Source organism: Ipomoea triloba, chromosome 6 (genome assembly GCF_003576645.1).
Source record: "Ipomoea triloba cultivar NCNSP0323 chromosome 6, ASM357664v1".
NCBI lineage: Eukaryota > Viridiplantae > Streptophyta > Magnoliopsida > Solanales > Convolvulaceae > Ipomoea > Ipomoea triloba.
Window position 1 is genome coordinate 6,827,532 of NC_044921.1, and position 25,465 is coordinate 6,852,996.

At 36.4% G+C, this 25,465-nt stretch overlaps 2 protein-coding genes and 1 pseudogene across 2 annotated transcripts; 2 read left to right on the forward strand and 1 right to left on the reverse strand.

Moving 5' to 3' along the window:
- The first annotated feature begins 6,070 nt into the window (after window positions 1-6,070).
- LOC116023420 lies at window positions 6,071-6,670 on the forward strand. The gene has a single exon (XM_031264420.1). The coding sequence runs from the start codon at window positions 6,071-6,073 to the stop codon at window positions 6,668-6,670; it is 600 nt and encodes a 199-aa protein (XP_031120280.1).
- An 863-nt stretch (window positions 6,671-7,533) lies between these two features.
- On the forward strand, window positions 7,534-8,817 carry LOC116023421 (annotated as a pseudogene).
- Window positions 8,818-22,814: 13,997 nt separating this feature from the next.
- On the reverse strand, window positions 22,815-25,109 carry LOC116021936 (membrane magnesium transporter). Its single transcript, XM_031262467.1, has 4 exons — window positions 24,906-25,109; window positions 24,741-24,793; window positions 24,514-24,614; window positions 22,815-23,182 (listed from the first exon to the last, which is right to left on the reverse strand). The coding sequence occupies exons 1-4, from the start codon at window positions 24,982-24,984 to the stop codon at window positions 23,092-23,094; spliced, it is 324 nt and encodes a 107-aa protein (XP_031118327.1). The 5' UTR covers window positions 24,985-25,109; the 3' UTR covers window positions 22,815-23,091.
- Between the last annotated feature and the right edge of the window lie 356 nt (window positions 25,110-25,465).

Here is a 25,465-nt window from a genome sequence, read left to right on the forward strand (position 1 = left end):
TGTTACATTTCAAAGCAATTGTATTTTTTATTTTTTTTTTGCATACAACAATGGATAAAGGCAATTCAAGTAATCAAAATTTTCAACCTATTTTTTCTTCTTCTCTGTTAGGAAAAATATGAATTGTATATTTCTTGAATGCAATTACAAAGTATGAACTCCTATATATATACGACCTATAAGATAAAGAAAAAGAAAGGCAATCAAGACAATCAATAAGAATACTAACTAACCAAAAATACAAAGCTAAATAAGGTAGAAGATATGGTAAAATAATAAGGTAGAAGGAAAGGTAAAATATATACGTTAATATATACGTTAACACCCCCCCTCAAACTCAAGGTGGGATAGTAGAAGCCAACTTGAGTTTGCGCAGTAAAGACTGAAACCTTCCAGGGAGATGAGCTTTAGTAAAAATATCTGCTGATTGATCTTCAGAAGAAACATGAGTAAGATGTACAGTCCCATGTTTAATATGTTGGCGAACAAAATGACAATCCGTCTCGATGTGTTTGGTTCGTTCATGAAACACATCATTATGGGCAATTTGAATAGCACTCCGATTATCACAGTGAAGAACAGTAGGCGAGGATTGTTTAATTCCCATATCTTCAAGAAGCCATCTAAGCCAAATCAATTCAGAAGTAGCATCGACAAGTGCCCGATATTCTGATTCAGTGCTAGACCGCGAAGTGACTGTTTGCTTTTTACTTCACCATGAAATAAGTGAGTTGCCCAAGAAGAAGCAATAACCAGTCGTTGAACGACGATCCGTAGGGTCTCCAGCCCAATCAGCATCAGCATAGGCAGACAGTGTTAATGAGGAGTGAGCAGAGAAATGAAGACCATGCACAAGAGTACCTTTGACATANGGATGTATCCATTTGAAAGGTTCATTAACCATTTCAAATGTAAAATGAAGAATATGAGATATGTTGAAGGGTCGACATGTGATGCATACTTGGTTGAAGAGACAACACATTTTGCATCATTTTACTTTGAGGATAATGTGCAAAGTAGGAGGACACAGATTGGTCGAAATTTGAATGATGGTGGAATTGACCCTAGCTTGCCAACAACTTTATCAGTTTCTAATCGACCAGGCCGTCTAATCAGCGCGAAAGGTCAAAGATACTGAGTGTTGTAATCCTATTTTTGCATGCCTCTTTTCTCTCTCTCAGTTTGCACACTCTTGCAGAACAACTTGCAAAAGCAACTCTATTAGAAACTTTGATATAAATGAACTAAGTCCCTACATTACAAGCTGCTTTGTGGCCTGGCACTTAGGCCCTCCCCAATAGGGGATCTTGGCACAAATTCTTAGACATTAAAGTTTATCCAATTGACTTTTAACTATTGGGGTTGTTTCATTTTGGAGATATATTTCTCCTGCAACAACCCCTGCTGTGTCAGGATTTTATTAAAAAAAAAAAAAGTGATGTTGATGCGGAGCCAACCAGCGGGCGCGTGAGTGACACACGCCCGCTGGGGCACTGAGAGTGGCCGCCAGCTAGCGGCCATTCTCAGATTTGACCGTTGCCATTGGCAACGGTTATTTTCTTGTCGTTGCCAATGGCAGCGGCCAAATTTTCGGTCGTTGCCAATATAGCAACGGCTGGAAATTTTTGTGTCGTTGCCAATATGGCAACGACCATTTTTTTATTATTATTTTTTTTTAATATTATTAATTAATATATTTTTTTATATAAATACTATATCTTCCATACTTTGTATCCTACATTCATACTTTCAATTTATTCTACTCTTAATTCATTCATCTCTCAATTGTTACATTTCAAAGCAATTGTATTTTTTATTTTTTTTTTGCATACAACAATGGATAAAGGCAATTCAAGTAATCAAAATTTTCAACCTATTTTTTCTTCTTCTCTGTTAGGAAAAATATGAATTGTATATTTCTTGAATGCAATTACAAAGTATGAACTCCTATATATATACGACCTATAAGATAAAGAAAAAGAAAGGCAATCAAGACAATCAATAAGAATACTAACTAACCAAAAATACAAAGCTAAATAAGGTAGAAGATATGGTAAAATAATAAGGTAGAAGGAAAGGTAAAATATATACGTTAATATATACGTTAACACCCCCCCTCAAACTCAAGGTGGGATAGTAGAAGCCAACTTGAGTTTGCGCAGTAAAGACTGAAACCTTCCAGGGAGATGAGCTTTAGTAAAAATATCTGCTGATTGATCTTCAGAAGAAACATGAGTAAGATGTACAGTCCCATGTTTAATATGTTGGCGAACAAAATGACAATCCGTCTCGATGTGTTTGGTTCGTTCATGAAACACATCATTATGGGCAATTTGAATAGCACTCCGATTATCACAGTGAAGAACAGTAGGCGAGGATTGTTTAATTCCCATATCTTCAAGAAGCCATCTAAGCCAAATCAATTCAGAAGTAGCATCGACAAGTGCCCGATATTCTGATTCAGTGCTAGACCGCGAAGTGACTGTTTGCTTTTTACTTCACCATGAAATAAGTGAGTTGCCCAAGAAGAAGCAATAACCAGTCGTTGAACGACGATCCGTAGGGTCTCCAGCCCAATCAGCATCAGCATAGGCAGACAGTGTTAATGAGGAGTGAGCAGAGAAATGAAGACCATGCACAAGAGTACCTTTGACATATCGTAAGATGCGGAGCACAGCAGTAAAGTGAATTGTACGAGGAGCTGCCATAAATTGACTTACTATGTGAACAGCATAAGCAATATCCGGGCGAGTTAGACTTACTATGTGAACAGCATAAGCAATATCCGGGCGAGTTACTGTAAGATAAATAAGGCTACCAACCAGTTGCCTGTATAATGTGGGATCAGCAAGGGGTGTGCCATCAAAAGGTGTTAATTTAACATTTGTGTCCAATGGTGTAGATGTGTTACTAGAATCTGTTATACCAGCCCTTGAGAGTAAATCTGCAGCATATTTAGCTTGAGATAAATAGTATCCATTAGAAGTGGAAGAAACTTCAAGACCTAGAAAATAGCTAAGAGGTCCCAAATCCTTCATTTCAAAGTGTTGATTAAGATAACGTTGGACATCAGAAATAGCCATGGAATCATCACCTGTAATAATCATATCATCTACATAGAGTAACAAGAAAACAACACCCTTGTTAGTATGGCGAACAAACAAAGCAGAATCATGAGGACTAGAAGTGAAACCAAATCGTGCAATGGTGGAGCTGAATTTTGCAAACCATGCACGAGGCGCTTGTTTTAGGCCATATAACGCACGCCGAAGTAGACAAACTTGTTGAGAATTATGTGAGTATCCAGGTGGGGGATGCATATAAACTTCTTCATCAAGATCGCCATTGAGAAAAGCGTTCTTAACATCCATCTGGAGAAGAGGCCAACGTTTAACTGCAGCAATAGCCAAAAGACTCCGAATAGAGGTCAAACGAGCAACCGGAGCAAATGTTTCCTCATAATCAATGCCATACTCTTGAGTATAGCCTTTAGCGACCAATCGGGCTTTATAACGCTCAACGGAACCGTCTGAGCGAGTTTTGATCTTGTAGATCCATTTACATCCAATAGGAGTTTTACCTGAAGGGAGCTCTACGAGGTCCCAAGTATGAGTTTTCTCCAAAGCTTGAAGTTCTTCCAACATTGCTTGCTGCCAAAGAGGGTTAGTACTAGCCTCCCGATAAGAATTAGGTTCTTGTAAAGAGAGAATAGTAGAAAAACAATGATAATCTTTAAGGTGTAAAGGAACTTCTCTTACTCGAGTTGAGCGGCGAAGAGGAGGAACAAGATCATCAGAAGAAGCCAAATTCGTGGATACAGGAGCAGATGGCAAGTCAGAAGGAGGCTCAGTATTGGAGTCTGTATGGAGAAACTCAACTGTAGGAACATGTGTATTGGAGTCTGTATGGAGAAACTCAACTGTAGGAACATGTGCAGTGCTAGATTCAGAATGGAACCTAACTGGGGAGTTTGTAGAAACTAACTCAGTTGTAGGAAGGTGTGTATATGCAGTGCCAGAATCTGTAGGGAACAAATCTTTGGAAGAATCAGTAAAGAAGGGGTGGATAGTAGACAATGAATCATGAAATTTGGACAAAGTAGAGAACATTGTGTGTTCCCAAAAAGTAACATGACGAGAAATACGTAGTCGACCAGAAATAGGATCCCAGCAACGATAGCCTTTGTGCTCTATCCCATATCCAAGGAAACAACAAAGACGAGCACGAGGTTCAAGTTTAGTATGNGAGTGGCAGAGAAAGCAGCGGAGGTGGAAGAACTAGGGGACATCACCTGTTTGAGAAGTGTCTCTAGATCACTAATAGTAATGGGGGAAGAGGAGTGAGCAGTCGCAGCTGCAACAGATGTGGAACCTGGTTTGGAGAATGACTGAGTTTTCTTTGAATTTCCTTTTGGTCGCGGAGGGCGAGTTGGACAATTTTCTAGAATATGACCACGTCCATGACAGTACCTGCACTCAACAGTAGGACAAGCAGAGAAAATATGTCCAGTAGAGCGACAGTTCTTACAAAATCGAGAGCTTGGTAGGGAGTGCGATGTAGTAGTAGCAAGAGCAACATCTGTCAAAAAAGGCTTGATTAAACCCAAGCGAGTCTCCTCAAATAGAAGTTCTTTAATTGCACCATCCAAAGTCGGTAATGGATGACGATGAAGGAGAGCGGCACGAACAGATTCATATTCAGGTCGAAGGGCCATAAGAACTTGGATCAGATGAAGGTGATCATCACTTATCGTATCTTGGGCCAACTGATCCCATATAGGCTGAATGGTTGCAAGAAAATCATTAACAGATTGCCCCGAGTCTTGTCTAAGATTGTTAAGGGTGGTGAGCAATTGATAGTAGTGTGCAAGCCCGGTTGTTTTGTATCGATTAGACAAAAGATCCCATATTTGTTTTGCAGTATCAAATTTTGCAAATTGTATATGGATGGATGGAATAGAGGTATTAGAAAACCAGTCAACATATTCATCATCATCTTCAACACCAACATTCTGAGTTGGTTCAACAATATCACCCGTAACAATACGCCAAAGCTTGCGCCCAATCAAAAAACTCTTCATGCGTTGAGACCATAGAGTATAATTGGTACCATCCAAAATGGTTCCAATAGGAAGAGAAACCTCACTTTTATCCATAGCAGGGAGAGAAGAAGCAAGATGAACAAATTTTCCAAGCAAATAATAAACCAGGAAAAAAAATGAATATTACGAACTGATTATTATGAACTCTGTTGTCTCTGACCTTGCTCACCAGTCACCATTGCTGACCAGACCATCCGAACAACTGAACAACGAGACAACCAGCAAAGAAACGAATTCAAACGAGAATTACAGGCCAGAGAGAAGAAGAGGTATTTCTGGTGAAGGCAGTGAGATGCGTCCAGACTTCGACTCCGCTACCTCGCAACGGATTCTGGATTGAAAGTTCTAGATATTCTGATGAGGTTGTCAGGCTACACTGATGGGGAGCTCTCCAGTTCTTCGGATATTCTTGTGAGGCTAGCAGGCTACATTAACGGGGAGAGCATCATCAGTTTCAAAACCAGAAAGAAAAAAAAAATATTAAGGCTGTGATACCATGTTAGGAAAAATATGAACTGTATATTTCTTGAATGCAATTACAAAGTATGAACTCCTATATATATACGACCTATAAGATAAAGAAAAAGAAAGGCAATCAAGACAATCAATAAGAATACTAACTAACCAAAAATACAAAGCTAAATAAGGTAGAAGATATGGTAAAATAATAAGGTAGAAGGAAAGGTAAAATATATACGTTAATATATACGTTAACATTCTCAACCCAATTTTAGTACTTCACAACTCAATTTCTCTTCTTCCCAACCATCTACACAAAATTTTAGTTCTACACCAAATTATTCATTTTTTCCACAAGTCCAAAATTCTCAAATTCCACCCAACTTTCAATTTCCACAGTTTGCAACCAGTTTTCAAAATTCTCAAATTAGACAAGCTTCACAATTTCTGTTCAACATTCAAGCTGGCCAATTTTCGGGAAGCATGCAAAGTCCTCAATTGCCCGGCAACATGCAATTTTCCCCATTTTCCACACAATCCGAGAATGATGTAACAATCATTCCACCACCAACCAACACAGGAAGTAGTCGTCGAACATTATGGAGCATTGAAGATGACAAGATGTTGGCACACTCTTATTACACGATTTCACAAGATTCAAAAATTGGCAATGAGCAAAGTGGTCCAAGATTTTGGAAGCGCGTTGAAGAGTATTGCAACGCCAATGTGGGAAATGATAGGCCAAAAAGAAATGTCGATAGGTTAAAGTCACATTGGACTCTAGTTAAGAGATTAACCTATGACTTCCATACTATTTATTATAGGTTACAAGGAATGCGGCCTAGTGATGCTAATGATGCCGATATTATTGTTCGTGCTACGGAAGAATATAAAGTAAAACATGGTCGAGACAAGTTTGGCTACGAACACGTATGGGCCATTTGCAAAGACGTTCCAAGCTGGCAACCATCATTTGTAGCTCGCCAAGCCTCATTAAGTAAATCATCCACCAATCAAATATCCAGCGCAAGTGTAGGAGGTAGTGTAGAAGGAAGTGGAGGCGGTAGCTCACAAGGAAATGAAGGCGGTAGCGAAGAAATTTTTCCTTGACCAATGGGGAGAAATGCAGCGAAGCGAAAAGCTAAAGAGTGCTACACTGGCAATAATGATGAAGATGATTTCAAAGAAGTGTTAAAAAAACAAACGAAAATGTTTGAAAAACATTTGCAAATGAAATTGGAACGTGATCAAAGGAAGTAAGAAGAACTTCGGATTCAACAATATAATATATTGATGAAAGACACGTCGGAGATGACGGAGGGCCAACTTGCTACACACCTAGCATATTGTAAAGAAATTAAAAAATGTTTGAAACTTTAATTGTAGTTTTAAATTCTTGTAATTTTAAGTTCTTGTATTTGTAGTTTTTAAATTCTACTAGTTTTAATTATTGTACTTTTAATTATTGTAATTTTAAGTTCTTGTATTAGTTTTAATATATTATATTTTAATTATTGCAATTTAAAGTATTATTATAATTTAAAAATTGTATTTTAATAATGGTCAGTAGCTATCTTCAAAAAAAAAATAATGGTCAGTAGCTTTTTTAGTCTTAAATTATAATTATTATAATTTAAATATTGTATTATATATATACGTTAAATATAATGTAGCTTTTCCAGTGAATAGTATCAAATTCTAGTGAATGGCATCAAATGTAGCTTTTCCAGTGAATGGCATCAAATTCCAATTTAAAGTGAATGCTTTTGCAGTGCTTTTGTTCAAAATGGCATCAAAACTTTTTTGCAGTGCTTTTGGTCAAAATGGCATCAAAGTGCTTTTAGTCAGTAGCCTACATTTCCAGTGTCTAACGGATAGCTACGGCAACAGAACTTTTTTTGTGCCTATATATGTGTGTGTATGTCTACATTTTACTACACTTCTACATATATTTATAATTTTCTTACCACAAAATGTCATCATTCCCTCCTAATTGGGATCCCATGGATGATAATGATACTAGTGATGAGGAAATTGAACAACAAATGATGGCAAGCATGATGTGGTTGACTCAAAAGATAGTCGAAATACGTCAAAATTCTTCCCAACCGAGAAAGAGACGGAGATATATCGATAGGAACCATGAGTCAGGCCACAATCGTTTAGTCACTGATTACTTCTCTGATGAGCCGGTGTTCCATGAAGACATCTTTCGTCGATGTTTTCGAATGAGGAAAGAATTATTTTTACGCATTGTCAATGCATTGCAAATTCGTTATGAATATTTTCAATAAAGACAGAGTGCTGCTAAAGTGATGGGTTTATCACCACTACAAAAGATCACCGCGGCCATTCGACAATTGGCATATGGCACACCAGCTGCCACAATGGATGAGTATCTACACATGGGTGAAACAACCGCCATAGAATGCTTATTTAACATCTGCCGATGTGTCATTGATGTTTTTGGAGCTCAATACTTGAGAAGACCAAATGCCGAAGACATTGCCCGATTGCTTCACATGCATGAGTAAAAACACGGCTTCCCGAGAATGCTCGGGAGTCTTGATTGCATACATTGGGAGTGGCGAAATTGCCTGGTGGCATGGAAAGGTCAATTTACAAGAGGCGATCATGGAGTTCCAACCATTATGCTAGAAGCAGTCGCATCAACAGACTTATGGATATGGCATGCATTCTTCGGCGTCGCAGGTGCTATGAATGATATCAATGTATTAAATCAATCACCTTTATTCAATGATGTCTTGCAGGGATATGCACCGGAGGTTAATTTTACTGTGAACGGTACTGACTACAAAAGAGGTTATTATCTCACAGACGGTATCTACCCACAATGGTTGATGTTCGTGAAGAGTTTTCCATGTCCAGCAGATCCTAAAAGAATATTGTTTAAACAAAAACAAGAGGCTGCAAGAAAAGATGTAGAGCGGGTTTTTGGGGTGTTACAAGCTCGATGGGCAATGGTTAGAGGTCCTGGACGATTTTGGTACCGGGAAAACTTGAGAGAAATAATGCATACTTGCATTATTTTACACAACATGATTGTTGAGGATGAAGGTGAAAACGTAAGTACTTGGGTGAACGAAGAAGATGTAGCAACGGCACAAGCATCACAAGGCTCAACCGAAGAGTTTCAACAATATTTACAAAGAAATTCCGAGTTACATGACTCGTAATTGCATCATCAACTTCGTGCGGACTTGGTTGAGCATATATGGAGCAACAACAGGAATTAACTTAATCAATTTTTAGTTTATTTTTATGTACTTTAATTTATTTTTAATTGCTTTGTAATTTATTTTTATTAAAATAAACTAATGCTGGCAGTATGTATGTCAAAACTTCAAATTACAAATATTTAATTTTTATTAGAAATGAATTTAAAAATGAATTTATAAATTAAATAATTAAAATATAGGATAATAAAATGGTGGGCCCATAAAGAACTTAGAAAAAGTTTCAAACTAATGTGGGGAATAGTTTTTGTGATTGAGTGAGATAGTGGATGATGAGGTGGATATTAGGGCCCACAAAAAAAATGAGAAAAAGCTTACAACTATTAGGAGAGGTAAAATAGTTTGAACTATTGACTCTGTTACAATGTAGTATCTGTTCATAAACTACTTTCTCAACCTACTGAAGCACAAAGAGACAGCAATGCCTCTACTGAGGCTCGAACTCACCCCCTTCCACATGGGGGTGCAACCGGATGCCACTGAGGCTCGAATTATTTCTACTTAATTTCATCCTGATTCATAACATGCATGCATCCATCGTCTTAGATGTTAAGCTTTGATGATTTTGAATATTTTTCTTTGTTAATTGTTTGCTACAGTAGTCTTTGTTGAATTTAATTATAATGTGATTTATCATAAACACCACAATGTTTTATATACATTGACTGTCCAAAATAAATTAACAATGAAAGTATTAAAAAAATAACTAATATTAAATTATTTAAGATAGATGCAACAAATAAAAATAAATCAAGTAATGTTACCCTTTGCAGCTGCTTCTATTGCTTAAGTCCACCATGTTGTATTGAGAGATCACCAAGAAGTGGATGTTAAGGTTTGTAAATTGGGTATAATTTATGCTTGAAGTTCCATTAATTCATAACTCATATTTTCTTTGCTGATCACTTTTCTATTGTTTAGATGTCACAACGTAAAAGAAATAGAGGTAAAGGTAAAATAGTTATGGGTAGTCATTCACAAGCTGGCATCTCACAACCGCCATCGTTGCATGCATTAATTGATGATCCAGAAGAAGGAAATACAACTGTAATGGAAACACTACGTAATGAAGTCCATAGACGGTTGGAGGACACTGACTCTAAGCGTACTCCTTCAAGTTCAAAGCCCAACGAGTATATTACAGAAGAGCGCATACTTCTGATGCAGCTTCCGAGAATATTGATGAAGCTGCTTTAGGTGGAGGAGGGGAGGGTATGACAACAGAATCACCACCAAGCATGATTCCAGCAGACTGATTTACAACTATTATTCGCACAGTTGGCGGAACTGCGTAAGACTTCATTTAATTTAATTTCTGATTTTTGCTGCAATTAGTTTAGCTATTTAGTATGATGGATTTTAATTATTGGTTTACATGCATTAGGAAATTGATTATGCAGTCCAATAACTGTAATTATTCTTTGCCATCCTTTTTACATGATAATTCATATTTGAGTCTCATACAGCACACCATCAGATCATACTTTGTACACAACGGATGTTCACACAGCCAATAAAATCATTTAAGTATGCTCCTCAACATTTGAAAGATGTGTGGTTTAATGAGTTTAGGGTAAGTTATTGAATGTAAAATCATTTCATTTTGTGACTCAATAGTAGAATTTACAAAACATATGTGACTTTAAAAATTTATTTTCATTGTTAATATAATAAGCATCGTTGGGATCCATTAGAGGAACATACTGTTCGCCGCATTTTTCAGAAAAAAGGTGCAAAGCTGCTTTCAGACCATCTTCGAGAAGCTCACGAGGGCTTGGCAAAAAAAAAAAGCTCACGAGGTGATGGCTGTCTTAGTTCGCATTTGGGAGAGTGAGGAGTCCAAAAATCTCTCTAAAAAAAACAAGACGAACAAAAATTCAGATTGCGACGAACTAGGTATGTCACTCCACAGCTGTGGTTCTAGTCTAATGACGGTGCATCGTAAAAGATTGGTAAGTTTGAAAAAAATTAATATAGTTTATCTTATAATATTGTACTAAGTATGTTGTGTATTTTGTATATTGTTCTTGAATCAAAAGAAAAGTTGGAAGAAGATCCAAGTCATGCAGCCTTGTATGAACACACTCATAAGCGCAAAAATGGAAATGGAACATATGTTTGTAGAAAAGCACAGAAAGTTGTTGTAAGAAATATTCTTCTTATTACTTCTATTTTAATTATCACATGAAATTATTTTAGTAGATGAACATGCTTTGTCTTATTCTATAGGATACAACGAATGACTTGCGACAAGGTCAGCCTGATGCATCAAATGCATAGTTGTGGTTGGAGGCTACCAGTAGTGTTAAGAGAGGAGGCTATGTATATGGATTTGTCTCAGATACCCAGCATTATTTCCTGGAAGTTTCAAGGGGATCAAATTCCAAATCAGCAGAGTCATCTTCCAATGCAGCTTTGTTAGCAGAAATTCAACAAATGCGGGAAGAAAACAAGATGTTTAGGGAAGAAAACAATATGTTCTGAGAGGATGTTGGTAAGATGGGTGCTATATTGACACAGCTCAGTCCAAATTCTGAATGGTTAGCTTCCTTGAATATAAACAACTCTACTTTGACAAATGATGAAACACAGGCACCTAATCATGAAGATTAAGTGGTATATATTTTCATGACTTTTTGTTGGTGTATGCTAATAGTCTGACTGCTATGTAGCTTTTAGTGGTTAAGCACACCCTAGTAAAGATATGTTTTAAGTTTTTTTGGACAGTGCTAGCACATGATTTGGTTTTGTAGCTTTGGTTTTGAGGTCATCAAGCTAGCACATGATTTATTTTCGTTCCTAACATGTTTTTTGTGTTTGGTAATACTTTGTTGTTCAAAGTACTATGAACATGACTATATTTTTGTTGTAAATATTTTTGATATTTAAATATATTTTCAATTTGAAATTTAGTGTGTTCATTAATTTGTTGATGATATAATTTATTAAAAACAAGTAGAAATAAAATTGTGGTAATATAAAAATAATAAAAACACTTCATATGATTTAGGATTTTCCTACCAACAGTTGGAAGAAAACTCACAACATTCAGTACTTAATATTTTCGTTCAACTACGTCCGTTGATCGGAATTTCCGTACAACAATTAGAAAGAAAATCGCAAAATATAATATGTGAGTTTTCCGTTCAAAGTTGGTCGGAATTTCCGATCAACGGACATAGTTGGATGGAAATTCACACGTTTAAGAATGGCGGGGTTCTCTCTGGAATTTCCGTCCAACATTGGTCGGAATTTCCGACCAACAGACTTAGTTGGACGGAAATTCCCATGTTTTAAGAATGGCGGGGTTCTCTCCAAAATTTCTGTCCAATTTTTGTTCGTTAGACACTATTTCCGACCAAAAATTGTAGTTGGACGGAATTTCCAACAACGATTTTTCTGAACCTTCGATTTGGTCGGTATGTTAGACGAAAACCTCGTTTTCGACCTATATATCGCGTTTTCCGTCCAACGAAAAACGCGAGATTTCTAGCATTGACTACAAGAGGGTTGTGATCAGGGTCGGCCCTTGGCAAGTCTGCCTAGGACTTCCAAAATTTGGGGCCCCAATTATAAAACATAAATATACATACATCCATCCATACATACATACATACATATACTATACAGCAAGCAATGCTGCCTACTATATAGTGTGTGTGTGTGTGTGTATATATATATATATATATACTTTTTTTTACAATTGTTTGGGGCTCAATTGTAAAAAAAAATAAAATTATATACTTATATACATATATTATATGTGGATTTGCAAATCTACTCATTACTAGTATTACAATAACCACGCAGCATGCAATATAATCATCTATTACTCTTGTAATTCCTAATCTCTATTTTTCCTAATCTCTATTTCGATATTTCCCTAATCTCTATTTTCCCTAATCCCATTTTCCATAATTCCTATTCCCCAATCTGTATTTCACTAATCCATTTTCTTGCAGAGTTGCAGTTGCATACGCATTGGAAGAGTGGTCTGAGTGGAGGTCGTCGGTCGACAATATACTGTATTAGCTTAATAATTCTAAATATTGAATAATTTGTTTCTTGATAAATTATTTATCAATAGAGGTTCTAAATAAATTTTTGTTCTTATAATTTTGTAAATATGTTTTCTAGAAAATATTCATCTAGGTCTGAAAAGCATAAAAAGAAAATAAGAATTGAGCAACTAACTCAAACTCAAAAGGGAGCTCTTGAAAGTTTCATTACAAAAGAATATATCAAATAGATGAGCAAAAAAATTATGCCAAGAAAAATTTGTTAGATGCTAATCTTCACGTGCTAGAAATCATGATATTCATCATCATTATCTTGGTCAGATTCAAAACGAATTGATACTTATGTTTGTTATTGCGGTTAAAACAAATGGCCTCAAAAAAATCAAAGAAACAAAATATTTTTCGATGCTATTTGATTGCACTCCTGATTCAGTCACTAAGAACAAAGAACAAATGTCTTTGATTGTAAGATGTGTGGATACATCACATGTCCAATTAAAATAGTAGCTAGAGTTCTTGGAATACTTGGTTGTGAATGACACTACTGGCCAAGGTATTTTGATATCACTTGATCTTGAAATAGATAATGTAAGGGGACAAGGTTATGACAATGGGTCAAATATCAGAGGGAGACACCAAAGTGTACAAAAAAATACTACTCTTGGATGTAAATCGTAGAGCATTTTATACTCCTTGTGGTAGTCACGGTCTTAACTTGACTTTGTGTTATATTGCAAATAGTTGCGACAAAGAAAGAAATTTCTTTGGAGTAGTGCAACGTATTTATACAATTAAACAACTATTATTTATATATATGAAATACTTGAAAAGGGGGCCCAAATTACGATATCTCATAGGACCTCCATTTTTATTGGAACGACCCTAGTTGTGATGCGTCCCACAAGGGCGCGTACCACACTCGGGTGATCTATCTCAACCCGTATGTCAGTGAATCCCTTCTCCCTAATCCATGTTAACGCTTCCTTGCAAGTTATCGCCTCCACAAGTATGGGGTCTGCCTCACACCTCAACGAACTATTAGTTGCTACCTCAAAAGCCCCTGAACCGTCTAGCACATAGAAGCCAAACGCCACCCTAATCGGAATCCACATTTTCAGTTGCGTCCACCTTGTAGATATGAGCGGCTGCCTCCACCGATGTGTGGATTGATGTAGCTTCCCTGTTACACACGTTGGAATCCCATGACTCACACCAAGCCTCCAGTCGTATCATTGCCAACACCACAATTGCCCTTGGTATCCTCATGCAATGCTCCCACACCACTTCATATGGCCATGCCAATACCAACCATCTCATAGGTCTGTTGGGAAAATAGTAGCAACGTCAACAAAGGCTGGCACACTTTAAGAAAGGAGAACAAAAACGAGCTAGAAACGAAATTCGTGTCGTGTTATAATAAAACTGCATTAAAAGTGTTATTTGCCCGTGACGGTGCAGTCAATAATCCTAGAACGCTTTTGACATGTTACACAAACTAACTACGCTTAGCATACACCAGCTATAGCGAAGGTGAACCTGACTTTGCTCAGACAAAGGGACAAAAAAACTAATGAGGAAGAAGATATTCTTGGTGTGTTTAATGAATAAAGGAATGTTTCTTTATATACAAAGCCATGCTCATTCTTCAACCATGAGAATCCAAAACTAATGTTGCATCACTCATTCTTATTAAATGAGAATCACTCATTTAAGTATAAAATTAGCAGACACACAAAAAGCTTGGACTAAGAATTATTTGTAGTCAAAAAATAGAAGACGACAAAGGTTTTGACCAACTCTTAGAATTTAATTTTTCAACAATCCCCCACAAATTATGAGAGTTGGCAAGAAGATTTGTCTAGGGCGTTCACAAGAAATGATGATCCCCCACACATTCAAAGTAGAAGTCTAGAAAAGACAATGTCTAAGCAATAGAAATGAGTTGACCTTAATATCAGTGTTTAAACTTGAACTGATACGTAGTGACATTGAGCAATTTTCTTCCTGAGTTTTGTTTGACATAAATGTCAAAGAGCTTGTCATTCATCAAGGTCATGTTGTCATCTTCAAATTGCATCGGGGTTACACCCCATGCTTGTTCGGGAGTGTAATCTAGTTCAGGGCTTACTTCTCTTGATTCTTGACCAACAAACAAGAACACTAGTTGAGTAGGTTCAGGTGGATTGGAGAACAACACATAGACCAACTTCAGTTGTTGGAAAAGAATAAGCATCCTTTGAGCCCACCGCTCGTAGATTTACCAATCGAGGGCAGTGATCTTGGATAGATTGGGTCTAACAGAAGGAGCCATCGATCTTAAAGGTTTACTGTTGTTGCAATAACGCTTTTAACTGTTGGGAAAATAGTAGCAACGTCAACTAAGGCTGGCACTTTTTAAGAAAGGATAACAAAAACCAGCGGGAAATGATGTTTGTGTCGTGTTATAATAACATTGTCTTAAAAACGTTATTTGCCTGGTGACGGTGAAGTCAATAATCTTGGTACACTTTCGACAGGTTACACAAACTAATTACGCTTAGCATACACCAACTATAGCGCAGGTGAACCTAACTTTTCTCAACAAAGGAACAAAAGAACTAAAAAGGGGGAAGAGATTCTTGGTGTGTTTAATGAATAAAGGAATGTTGCTTTGTATACAAAGCCATGCTCACTCCCAAGGTTGAATAAATCGCTAGGCGCCCCCCAGGCGTCCGGGGAGCGCCTAGCGCCTAAGGCGCCTATTAATCGGCGCCTAGGCGCCAGAGTTTTATTACTTTGTTAACACTATAACTACTAATACTCTAGTAGCACTTAGTTAGTAGTCAATAAGTCACAACTCTGTAGATAGAGATTAGGGACTCCACGCCACAGATCTCCACGTCGCAAATCTCCACGCCGTGTCGCCGCTGCATCTCCATGCCGTAGATCTCCACGCCGCTGGTCTTGTCCCCGAACAGTGGGGGAGAGAAGAGGAACCTTGCCGGAGCTCGTCCTCTCGCCGTCGTTGTGCCCTCCACGACTCCACCCCGTCGCCTACCACCATTGTCGAACAGAGGAGAGAAGTTCGCCACCGCCGTTTGCTTGCCACCGACCTGTTGCTTATTGTAGTGAAGAGGGTTGCGACAATTTCCGGGTAATTCCTTCGGCAGAGGCAAATCTGAACCGAACCCATGGTAGCATCTTGGTAACATTTTCTAGGTTGTATGGCGACGGAGGCAGAGGTGGAGTCAGACATTCGTTTCTCGGTTCAAGAATTGAGACCAATATACTATACTCACATTCGTTTCTGAGTCCGACTCATTCAAGACCAAAATGCAGTTTATTATGCACCAGGGCGATGCGATTCAAGACGGAGGCGGAGGTGGAGGTAGAGTCAAACATTCGTTTCTGGTGATGCGATTTTTTTTGGGTTATTCGGCCGGCTAGGCGGTCTAGGCGCCACCTAGACCGCCTAACCGGCTGGACGCGGAGGAGGCCGATTCTGGCCTTCTTAGCCGCGGTCGTGGACTGCCTAGCGCCTAGGCGCGATTTTTGCAACACTGCTCACTCCTCAACCATGATAATCAAAAACTAATGCTGCATCACTCATTCTTATTAAATGATAATCACTCATTTAAGTAGAAAATTAGCGGCCACACAAAAAGCTTGGACTAAGAGTTATTTGTAGTCAAAAAATAGGAGACAACAAATGTTTTGACCAACTCTTAGAATTTAATTTTCAAACAAGTATGTCTCTATCCTAGTCCTGAGAGTCATGGTCCATCAAGCTACAAACCTTGGTCTAATTCAACCCAAGGATAAGGGTGTAATTGGATCATTCCACTTTCACTATTAGTGAGCCAAGGATATTGCCAAATGTAATAAGTCTCCTTCCCATTCCCATTCCCAATCTTGTGCCTCACTCCTCTTGCAATCAGACTCTGGGCTAGGTGAATACTGTGCCAGCAGTAACTTGGGTTGTCCCTAAGTGTGGCTTCAAGAAAGGAACCTTTGGGGAAATACCGGCCTTTAAAGGTTTGAGCCGTCAAAGAAGATGGATTAGTCCAGAAACGCCACGCCAGCCAGTGGATGCCACTAGAACCTTTGGGAGCACAAAGCCTATCCCAAGCCAGCCAGTGGATGCCACTGGAACTTGCTATTCCATTTCTCCATTAGTATCTATTCATGAGACGTTCCAAAGACTCTCAACAGATCTTTGGGAAGAGGAGCATAGTCATGGCATATGTGAGCATGGTTTGAACCATGCTTTTAAATAGGACTTCTTTAGCTGCGCGAGATAGCCACTTCTTATTCCAAGATCCAATACGATTGACAATTGACATAACTTGTGCTCAATAAATTAAAGGAGAAAGTTGCTTGCCTATTACGGTCTATCAAGGAGGGTAACCTCGGAGTTATTGATGATTTTACCTCTAGGAAAATACCTAGAAGTTTCCTTTCTTGATTAGTTTTGAATTTGTAAATTGTTGAAAACTTTTGAAATTTATTTCAAATTATTATTTGACATTAGTATATTTGTACTTATGTATTGAATCTAAAATTTCGTATGAAAATCGTTAACTTCATATGTAAAAATGGTATATAACCCTTTTTCACTATGCCCATAGCCTAAATAGTGATAGAACCGACCTTGATAAATAAATATTTGAAAAAATTGACAATTTAATGCTAGTGATTAACGTACAGAAAGACTGCATGTGTATATTTTACTACTATTACTAACAACAACAAGTACTAATAATAATTATTATTAATTGCATAACAATCACATTTATTAAATAATAATAATAATAATAATAATAAATAATAAATATTCTTTATAATAATAAATAAATAATAATCAAATAATGAACAAAATTAATTTAAAAACATATAATAACAAAATTAATCATTTAAATCTTTTAATCTTTGGCATGCATGTGTTTCCAGGTGATTTACATAATTTTCCACTAATGTTTATGAGTAGATGTATAAACTAATGTTGTACTATATCCTTCTTCTTTTTTTTTTTTTTTTTGAAAACGTACTACTTCCTATATATTTTGTTTAAATTAAATCAAGGCATTTGCAGTGCCCTACAATGTCTTTAAATACACATAAATATAAATAAATATAGCATTCGGCATCTCCCTCATTTTCACATACACTCTGGTCTGATGATCGAACTGTGACATGCACACAATTTCAATCAATTGACAGAATTCTTTTGAGCTCAATGGCTTCACATGGCACTGCCAACACACCTTGTTGCTCGAATCCAAATTCTTTTTCTGCAGCTTCAAGCAACTCAAGAAATGGGGGATATGAAAGATACTCCAAGCCAATGAAGAACTTCTTTGGTTCTCCGGCGCCGCCCACAGCCACCACCGAGAAACACCCTTTTCTCTTGCAGTTGAAGGAATAACAAACATCCTTCAACACCTTCATGCTACGCTTTACCTTAACACAACACTCCCCTGCAAATTTTTGGCTTCTTCTTTGCATCTTCGATCAATTCTTAGCTTCCCTTTTTTTAGCAATCTCCATGGAAACTATGTTTATATATATATATATATATATATAGACCAATCGTTTTAACGTAATCCAAGAGGTTTTCCTTTTAAAGAGAGTGAAAGGGATGTAACCTTTTGAGGCTGCCCAAAATACACGAAATTTCCTGTAAAATGGAGAGCCCTTTGTCCATTTTTGTTCAATTTTTGTGAAGGATTGGATGTTTCCTCTTTGAATGCATGCCAATACCATGAAACATAATGGCTACGTTCAAACAGTATCACTTCCTTTCACGCTTCATTATGTATGTTGTTGCATCTTATTTAATTTCAACGCATCAAAACGTGTCTAAATTATATTAGTATATTGGTTCGTTCTTGACCAACTTAATAGTCGGATGGAATATTATATTATGGGTGGTTTATATTATCACCCTAATCTAAATTGGTTTATTCTTCAACTTGTCTATCTAATAGTCGGATGGAATATTATGGATTTATGGATTTATATTATCAATGATGACGGGTTTACCCGGTTCGATTCTCACAAGTGATGATTCTCCTTGGGCCAGCTCCCGTGCCTCTCGGAGCGAATGCGGGTGGACCTGGACGTTGGCTTAACGAACCGGGAAAGATCCGGTGAATTTACCAAAAAATTTAAAAAATGATGACGGGTTTTATTTGGAATAGCTTGAATTTTATGTTCCTCTTAGAGATCATATATATGAACAAATAATACAATAACAAATTACACTGTAAAGTTTAATTCATTAGTCATTGATTTTTTTTTCATAATATGGTGTGCGTGTATATATATTTACAATATTCAAACTTTATTTATTATAAATAATAGTCAATTGATTAAATTTTATGGCAGGTCGAAATGGAATGACAAGTCCAATATAACTTATGCTCTAAAAATTATGTAATTGTTGTGTTTTGCCACTTTCGATCTCATAAATGTACTGCTGACTCTATTACGTACATTGTATAGTAGTATCTGTTCGATCATTTGGAAAGGTAACTACATGCCAGTTGAGCATAAGGTCATTAGCACATATCCGTTATTACTTATTAGTGTATGATGACTATGAAATTTTTATTCTTTTATTTTCTTTTTCACTTTTAGTGAGAAATTCAATGAAATGCTACTAAATATGCCAAATAATTGTACGTCCATCTATCCTAGCTAGCTAATGTCAGCGCTTAGTAGAAGAAGAAAAAGAAATATTATTGTTGACTTGGTGCAAAAGAAGTGTGTAATGACTGGTAGTTAAGAAGCGGCAGCGAGTGAGTGGTGGTGAACATGGAAAAGATAGTAACCACAGAACAGTTAGGCCACAGCACAGAGGAGAAAGAGACTGTTCATGGAGGTCGTTTTGTTATCGGCTACGGATGGGACGACGAGTGTTTTAATTTCTTCATTCTATGATTCAAATGGCAAAGCATCATGAAGACGATGTACATTTTTCATTTATGAATGAAAATGAATGTAATCCATGCAGCAACCCAAAGGGCAAATGATTGTGTAGACCATGATTCACAAAGTGCTTTAGACCATAACAAAAAATACATTTTTAATATACTAAAAGTATAATATTTGTGTACAGGGGCGGACCACCCCTTGGGTTAGCGGGGCCTTGGCCCCATCTCACCCCCACCCCCAACCCATTTTTTAGTAAGTATATTTGTACATATTATTATAATATAAAAATTTTACACTTTTGCCCCCTTCTTATTGTTTTTAAAAAATCTACTATGTATATATTAAATGAACTATATATATATATATATATGATATGGTAAATACGAGGTATGATAATGATTTGAGCCGAGCCTTTAGTATTATAACGAATACAGAGGGTGCCTGGGAGTTCGGGAGGAGGATATGTTCGGGGAATTGATATAGGTCGTTAGGTTTGATGCCAAAAGTCCTCTCTCCTCCATAAATGCGGGTATTTATAGCGGAGGTCGATGGACAGCTTCCGGGTGGCCAGCATGTCACACACGTGGAGGTCATGCACTACCGCTTCCTGCTACCACGCCCGAGACCATACACGCGTCCTGAGATTCCTGCCGTGCACCAGAGGGAGGTCGGGAAAGGTGCGTTAGGTCGGGGATCGGGAGGTCGGGATGAACACAGGCGGTCGAATGAGCCCTACGATGTATACGATTGGGGTACAGTATGGGTCTGGGGTATTTTCCTCATCAATATATATTAAAGCCTAAATTTATTAAATAAAAATAAACAAATCAAATAATCAAAATAACCATTTTTCTTATTAATTAGCTTATTTCTTTATTATTGTAAATATTTTTTAGGGAAAATTACACTTTTCGTCCCTAAGTTATTATAGAATAATTGTAGAATTCGTCCAAATTGGTGATCGTGTTCACTTTTCGACCCTAAACTATAATTGATGTTGCAATTTTCGTCCTTTTAATAACAAGTTGTACTCACCCTTCGTTCTTAAGCTATACTAACATTGCAAATTTCTTCCCTAATGTTTTGTTATTAAAGCGACGAAATTTGCAACATTAATTACGGAGTATATCTTAGGGATGAAAAGTTAGCACGACCAACAATTAGAGACGAATTCTACAATCACCCTATAACTTAGGGATGAAAAGTGTAATTTTCCTATTTTTTTATCATTGTATATATTTTGTGTTATGTGAAAAATTTGAAAGTAATGTTTGAAAACTTAATAATCGTACTCATATAATTATATAATTATATATTCATATGGTGTATATAATGATATTGTATGATTGATACCAATGCCGACTAACATACTCTAAAAATTTGGCTTCTCCCAACCCATACTTCCGGGCTCCGCCCCTGTTTGTGTATTGATATATTTTTAATACTCAAATAATGTTTTTTTTCTTAAATATAATATACATTTTTAATATACTAAAATTACATTATTTGTGTACTAAATTTATATTATTTAATAGTATGGTACATACAGCTGTTCCACACAGTAATGATTGGCAACAAAGATTGATAGCTATATATAATTCTTGTCAAGTTGCTATCATGGTCAATGTTTGGTACCTCAGTTTCAGCCCACCGCGTACAAAAACAATTGGTATACCACGATACAAGTGTCATCATTGCATTTTGAAAAAATTATGTGTTTGCAATCAATACATTATGTGTTTTAAATTAAAGAATTATGTGTCTGTAATATATTAACTGCAGGTACATAATTTAAATGTAATTTTGGGTCAAGGTTCACAATGCAATCTGGACCTAGTCTATGTTATAATTTGCGGTACAAAAATAATGGGCAAATACGTTTTAGTTCAAATTGAATACATTGTCACATTTAATTCTATTCTTTTTCATTAATTTTGTTACATTATATCATTCACTTTCATTTGTTTGTCACAGTTAGTTTCTTTTAAATTTTTGTTATTCTACCATTAAATAAATATGACTAATATGTAATTTAATAATTCAATTAAAAGAATTTTCAAAAAAGAAAGAGAAATTACATATCGAAGCAAGAAGACTAAATGATAAAATTACATGTTAACCCTCTTTATTAAACGGTAAAATGACAACAAATTAAATGGAGAACTAATTGTGATAAACAAATAAAAGTCAATAATGCAATTAAAAGAACAGTCAGTTTGGAAACCTATAATTTTTTTAAAATGACTCATTTTCTAGAAAATAATTTAATTTTTTAATGTTTGGCCTAAGGTCAGAAAACTACATTTTTCTATTTGGCTAAAAGTTAATTAATTTTATTTTTTTATTTGGTTCATTTTCAAAAAAAATAAATATATTATTTGTTATATAATAATAACAACAACAACAGGTACCGGTGGTGATAGTGGTGTTGGTGTTGATGGTGGTGGTGGTGGGGTAGTGGTGTGGTGGTGGTGGTGGTAGTGGTGTGATGGTGGTGGTGGATGTGTCATGGAGGTGTGATTGTGGTGATGATGGTGGTGATAGTAATAATCTTTAAACACAAAGAAAAATTAATTATTCGAAAAATGCCTTCCAACTAAAAATCTGAAAAGACATTTTTCATCAAATTATGTCTTTTTTCATTAATCAGAATGATGATTTTCCTTTAAAAAATAACTTTTGGAATTCATTTCCAGGGTTTCAAAACAAACCCTAATGTGACAATGTCACAATAATCCAAAACTAAAAAAGGAAATTTGTTCTTTTATTTAGTTCATAAATAGTTACGGAGTATTTAGTAAGAGTAATACTATGCTTACTTTCACTTTCTACTCTATTTTATACTCTCTCTTGATGTGTATTGATCTTAAGACATAGTGGGCCTTTGTTTTTACTACTACTTTTTATTCCTTCACTTTTCTTTTATCTAATAAAATTTGTACAAGTAGTAGGAATTATACTCCATGGAAGTACATCTATCATTTTCCATTTAGTAATTGAAAAATGAAAAATACCGATGAAAAAAAAAATGCCCTTTCTGCAACACTTCTCCACAAGATCATCTTAGGCCATTTTCCTATTCTTTTACTCAAAACAATGGAAGGAATTGAATATCAAGGAGAAACAGCACCAATATCCTCTCCTAGGCAAACATAAAAACATCAATGTATTGGCATAGTAAGGTTAAAGATTAGAAGCTGCTCCATTTTGCAGATCAAAAAAAGAAAATACAACATTTCACAATACATTTGGGAATTGTCATGCACTGTCACTAAAATAACTGCTTTGTAGAGAAAGAAAAAGATTTGCAAGAGGACGCAAAACTTTGGTTCCCCTCGTGTCACTTCAACTTGAAATCAACTTCCAGAGGAAACGCTTTCCCTCGGTGATTGAAAATCATGAAGTCCAGATTGGCAGGTAGAGCAACCACCCTGCATATTAGAGAACATAGCAATGCCATATCTTTAGAACTCATACGGCATATTCCATAAAGAGAAGAGAATAAATTGATTTCCCAGTATGTTTACGTACTGGTAAACACAAAGCTAGAACATCACGGAAACAAATACTTAGAATAGGTATATCTGTATAACTTAAATAAGCTCTGCTACTTAATTATGTTCCGTCCCCTTCTGCCCTTTTGGACAATCTAAAAGATGAACTTAAATACTTAATATTGAGTACAGTTTTAAAAGAAAACGTATCAATGAAAAACCAGAAAAGCAACTAGTCCCAGAAAAGTTAGAGAAACATTGGGGAAAAAGAACTTTGGGTTATTATTCTATGGTCCAAAGCTAAGATTTCGCAGTTGACACTCTCATAGCAAACTACCCCAACAAATGGCCCAAGAATTTATATCCCCTGACTTCCATCTCATGCAGCTGAACACACTGTGAAGATAAAGTAAATGATATTGTAGATGTACCCACTGTGATTCTATACTCTTCGAGGGGTAAACCAGTGGGCTGTAGTTTTCTAATTTTATTTTGCAGCACCCCCACTTGTTTGTATGTGCATGCACATGTAGTTGCATGTTATTGTTGTTTGGTTTCTGGGTGGGGGTGACAGAAGGATGGAAAATTGTGTGCACAACAATCAATCCTGGAAATTCTCCATACTCCATATAAAAAGAAGGTTCATCTTACTCTAATCACATACCATGATATCAATACAAAGTATACCAAAAAAAATTACTTACAAGTTATTTTTTAAAATAGAATTACAACATAGAAAGTGAAAGTTAGTGAGGATACACAAGTAAAAAGAATACACTATCTCTCTTTTCAAAATCGTTCCACTTCAATCTTCAAATCTCAATTGAGTGTGCTCTTGTGTTTTTCAATTTTTTTCTGTTCATATGTTATTGTCTCTTCCGCTTCAAATATTATCAAATTCAATGCTCTCACCAGAATGCCAAAGATTAAAGTGCAGAATATGGAGAGAAAAGAAGGAAGGAAGAAATAAAGAGAAGAAGCAAATTCAGCAGAAGATCTGTGCACCAATGAAATGCCAGATCTAAACAAGAAACCACTTACAAACACCACTTTTCCCAAGTGAATGACAACAATTAAGCTCAACTAGAACAACATTCTCCTACTAGTATACACCATAATTAAACACGCTAGCTTGATTCACCATCAAAGAAAGATGAAATCACTCTACAATCTACCACATAAATATCATAAACCACAATTCTACACTTTTCCCCTGTATTAAAGCATCATAGTCTAACCATAAACAATAACGGGGCAAACAGACATACCTGTTCTCCTCGGATTGGGGATGTATGGATAAAAACTTCCCGGGTACAATAAGTGCAGCCCATATGCACAATACTAACCCTATTATCAACTCCATAACCACCTGCAATTCCAAAGCAAAAGATCCAGTTCCACATTACATACCCATAAAACGCAATCACATACACACACACATAATCAAATTTTGTGCAAAAAGTACATTCAGAACAAAAGGAGATTAAGAATTTACATTGATGGGAGGACCAGAGAACTCTTCCTCAGTGATCTTAAGCAAAGCCCTATCTGCAGTTGAAATTTAAATAAATAAATAAAAGCAACATCTTTTAATCGAATTTTTAGGGAAAGCAAACCCTAAACTGTGAGCTTGGTTTAGATTGAAAGGACTAGGGTTTACACTGGATGGTGGAGTAAGCAGCGTGGGAGAGGATCAGAACACCAAAAGTGCCGACGAGAAAGCCGATGCTCATCCCCATTTCTGGCGTCGGAGAATAGATCGTCGGCCGGCAATAGACAATTCGACGGCGGAGAAAGATATCTTCTTGACTCTCTTACACTTGTACTTGTTTACGACTGTCCTCGTGATTATTGTTCTGTTCTGGATCTCCATTAAGATCCAAAATACTCCGTATCGGCCATCGGGTTTTCCCTGATCCAATAGTTCATAGCCTCGGGCCGGGCATTATCCCTTACCCAATACGGGCTAGATATTGTCGAGAGCTAAAAGCCCGAAAGCGTATCAACAGTACAAATTCTAGCCCACTTGTTTAAAGATAGGACCAATTTTGGATTTACCTTGCCCAGTGGTTATTGTACGGCAAATTATAGCATTGGACTACAGTCTAAAAACACATAAGCCTTATTTGTTAAAATAATTGACTTATCAATCAATTTTAACTTATTTGATTATTATTAGTTGTTTAACTTGGTTAAAAAATTAATATAAGTGTTTTTTTT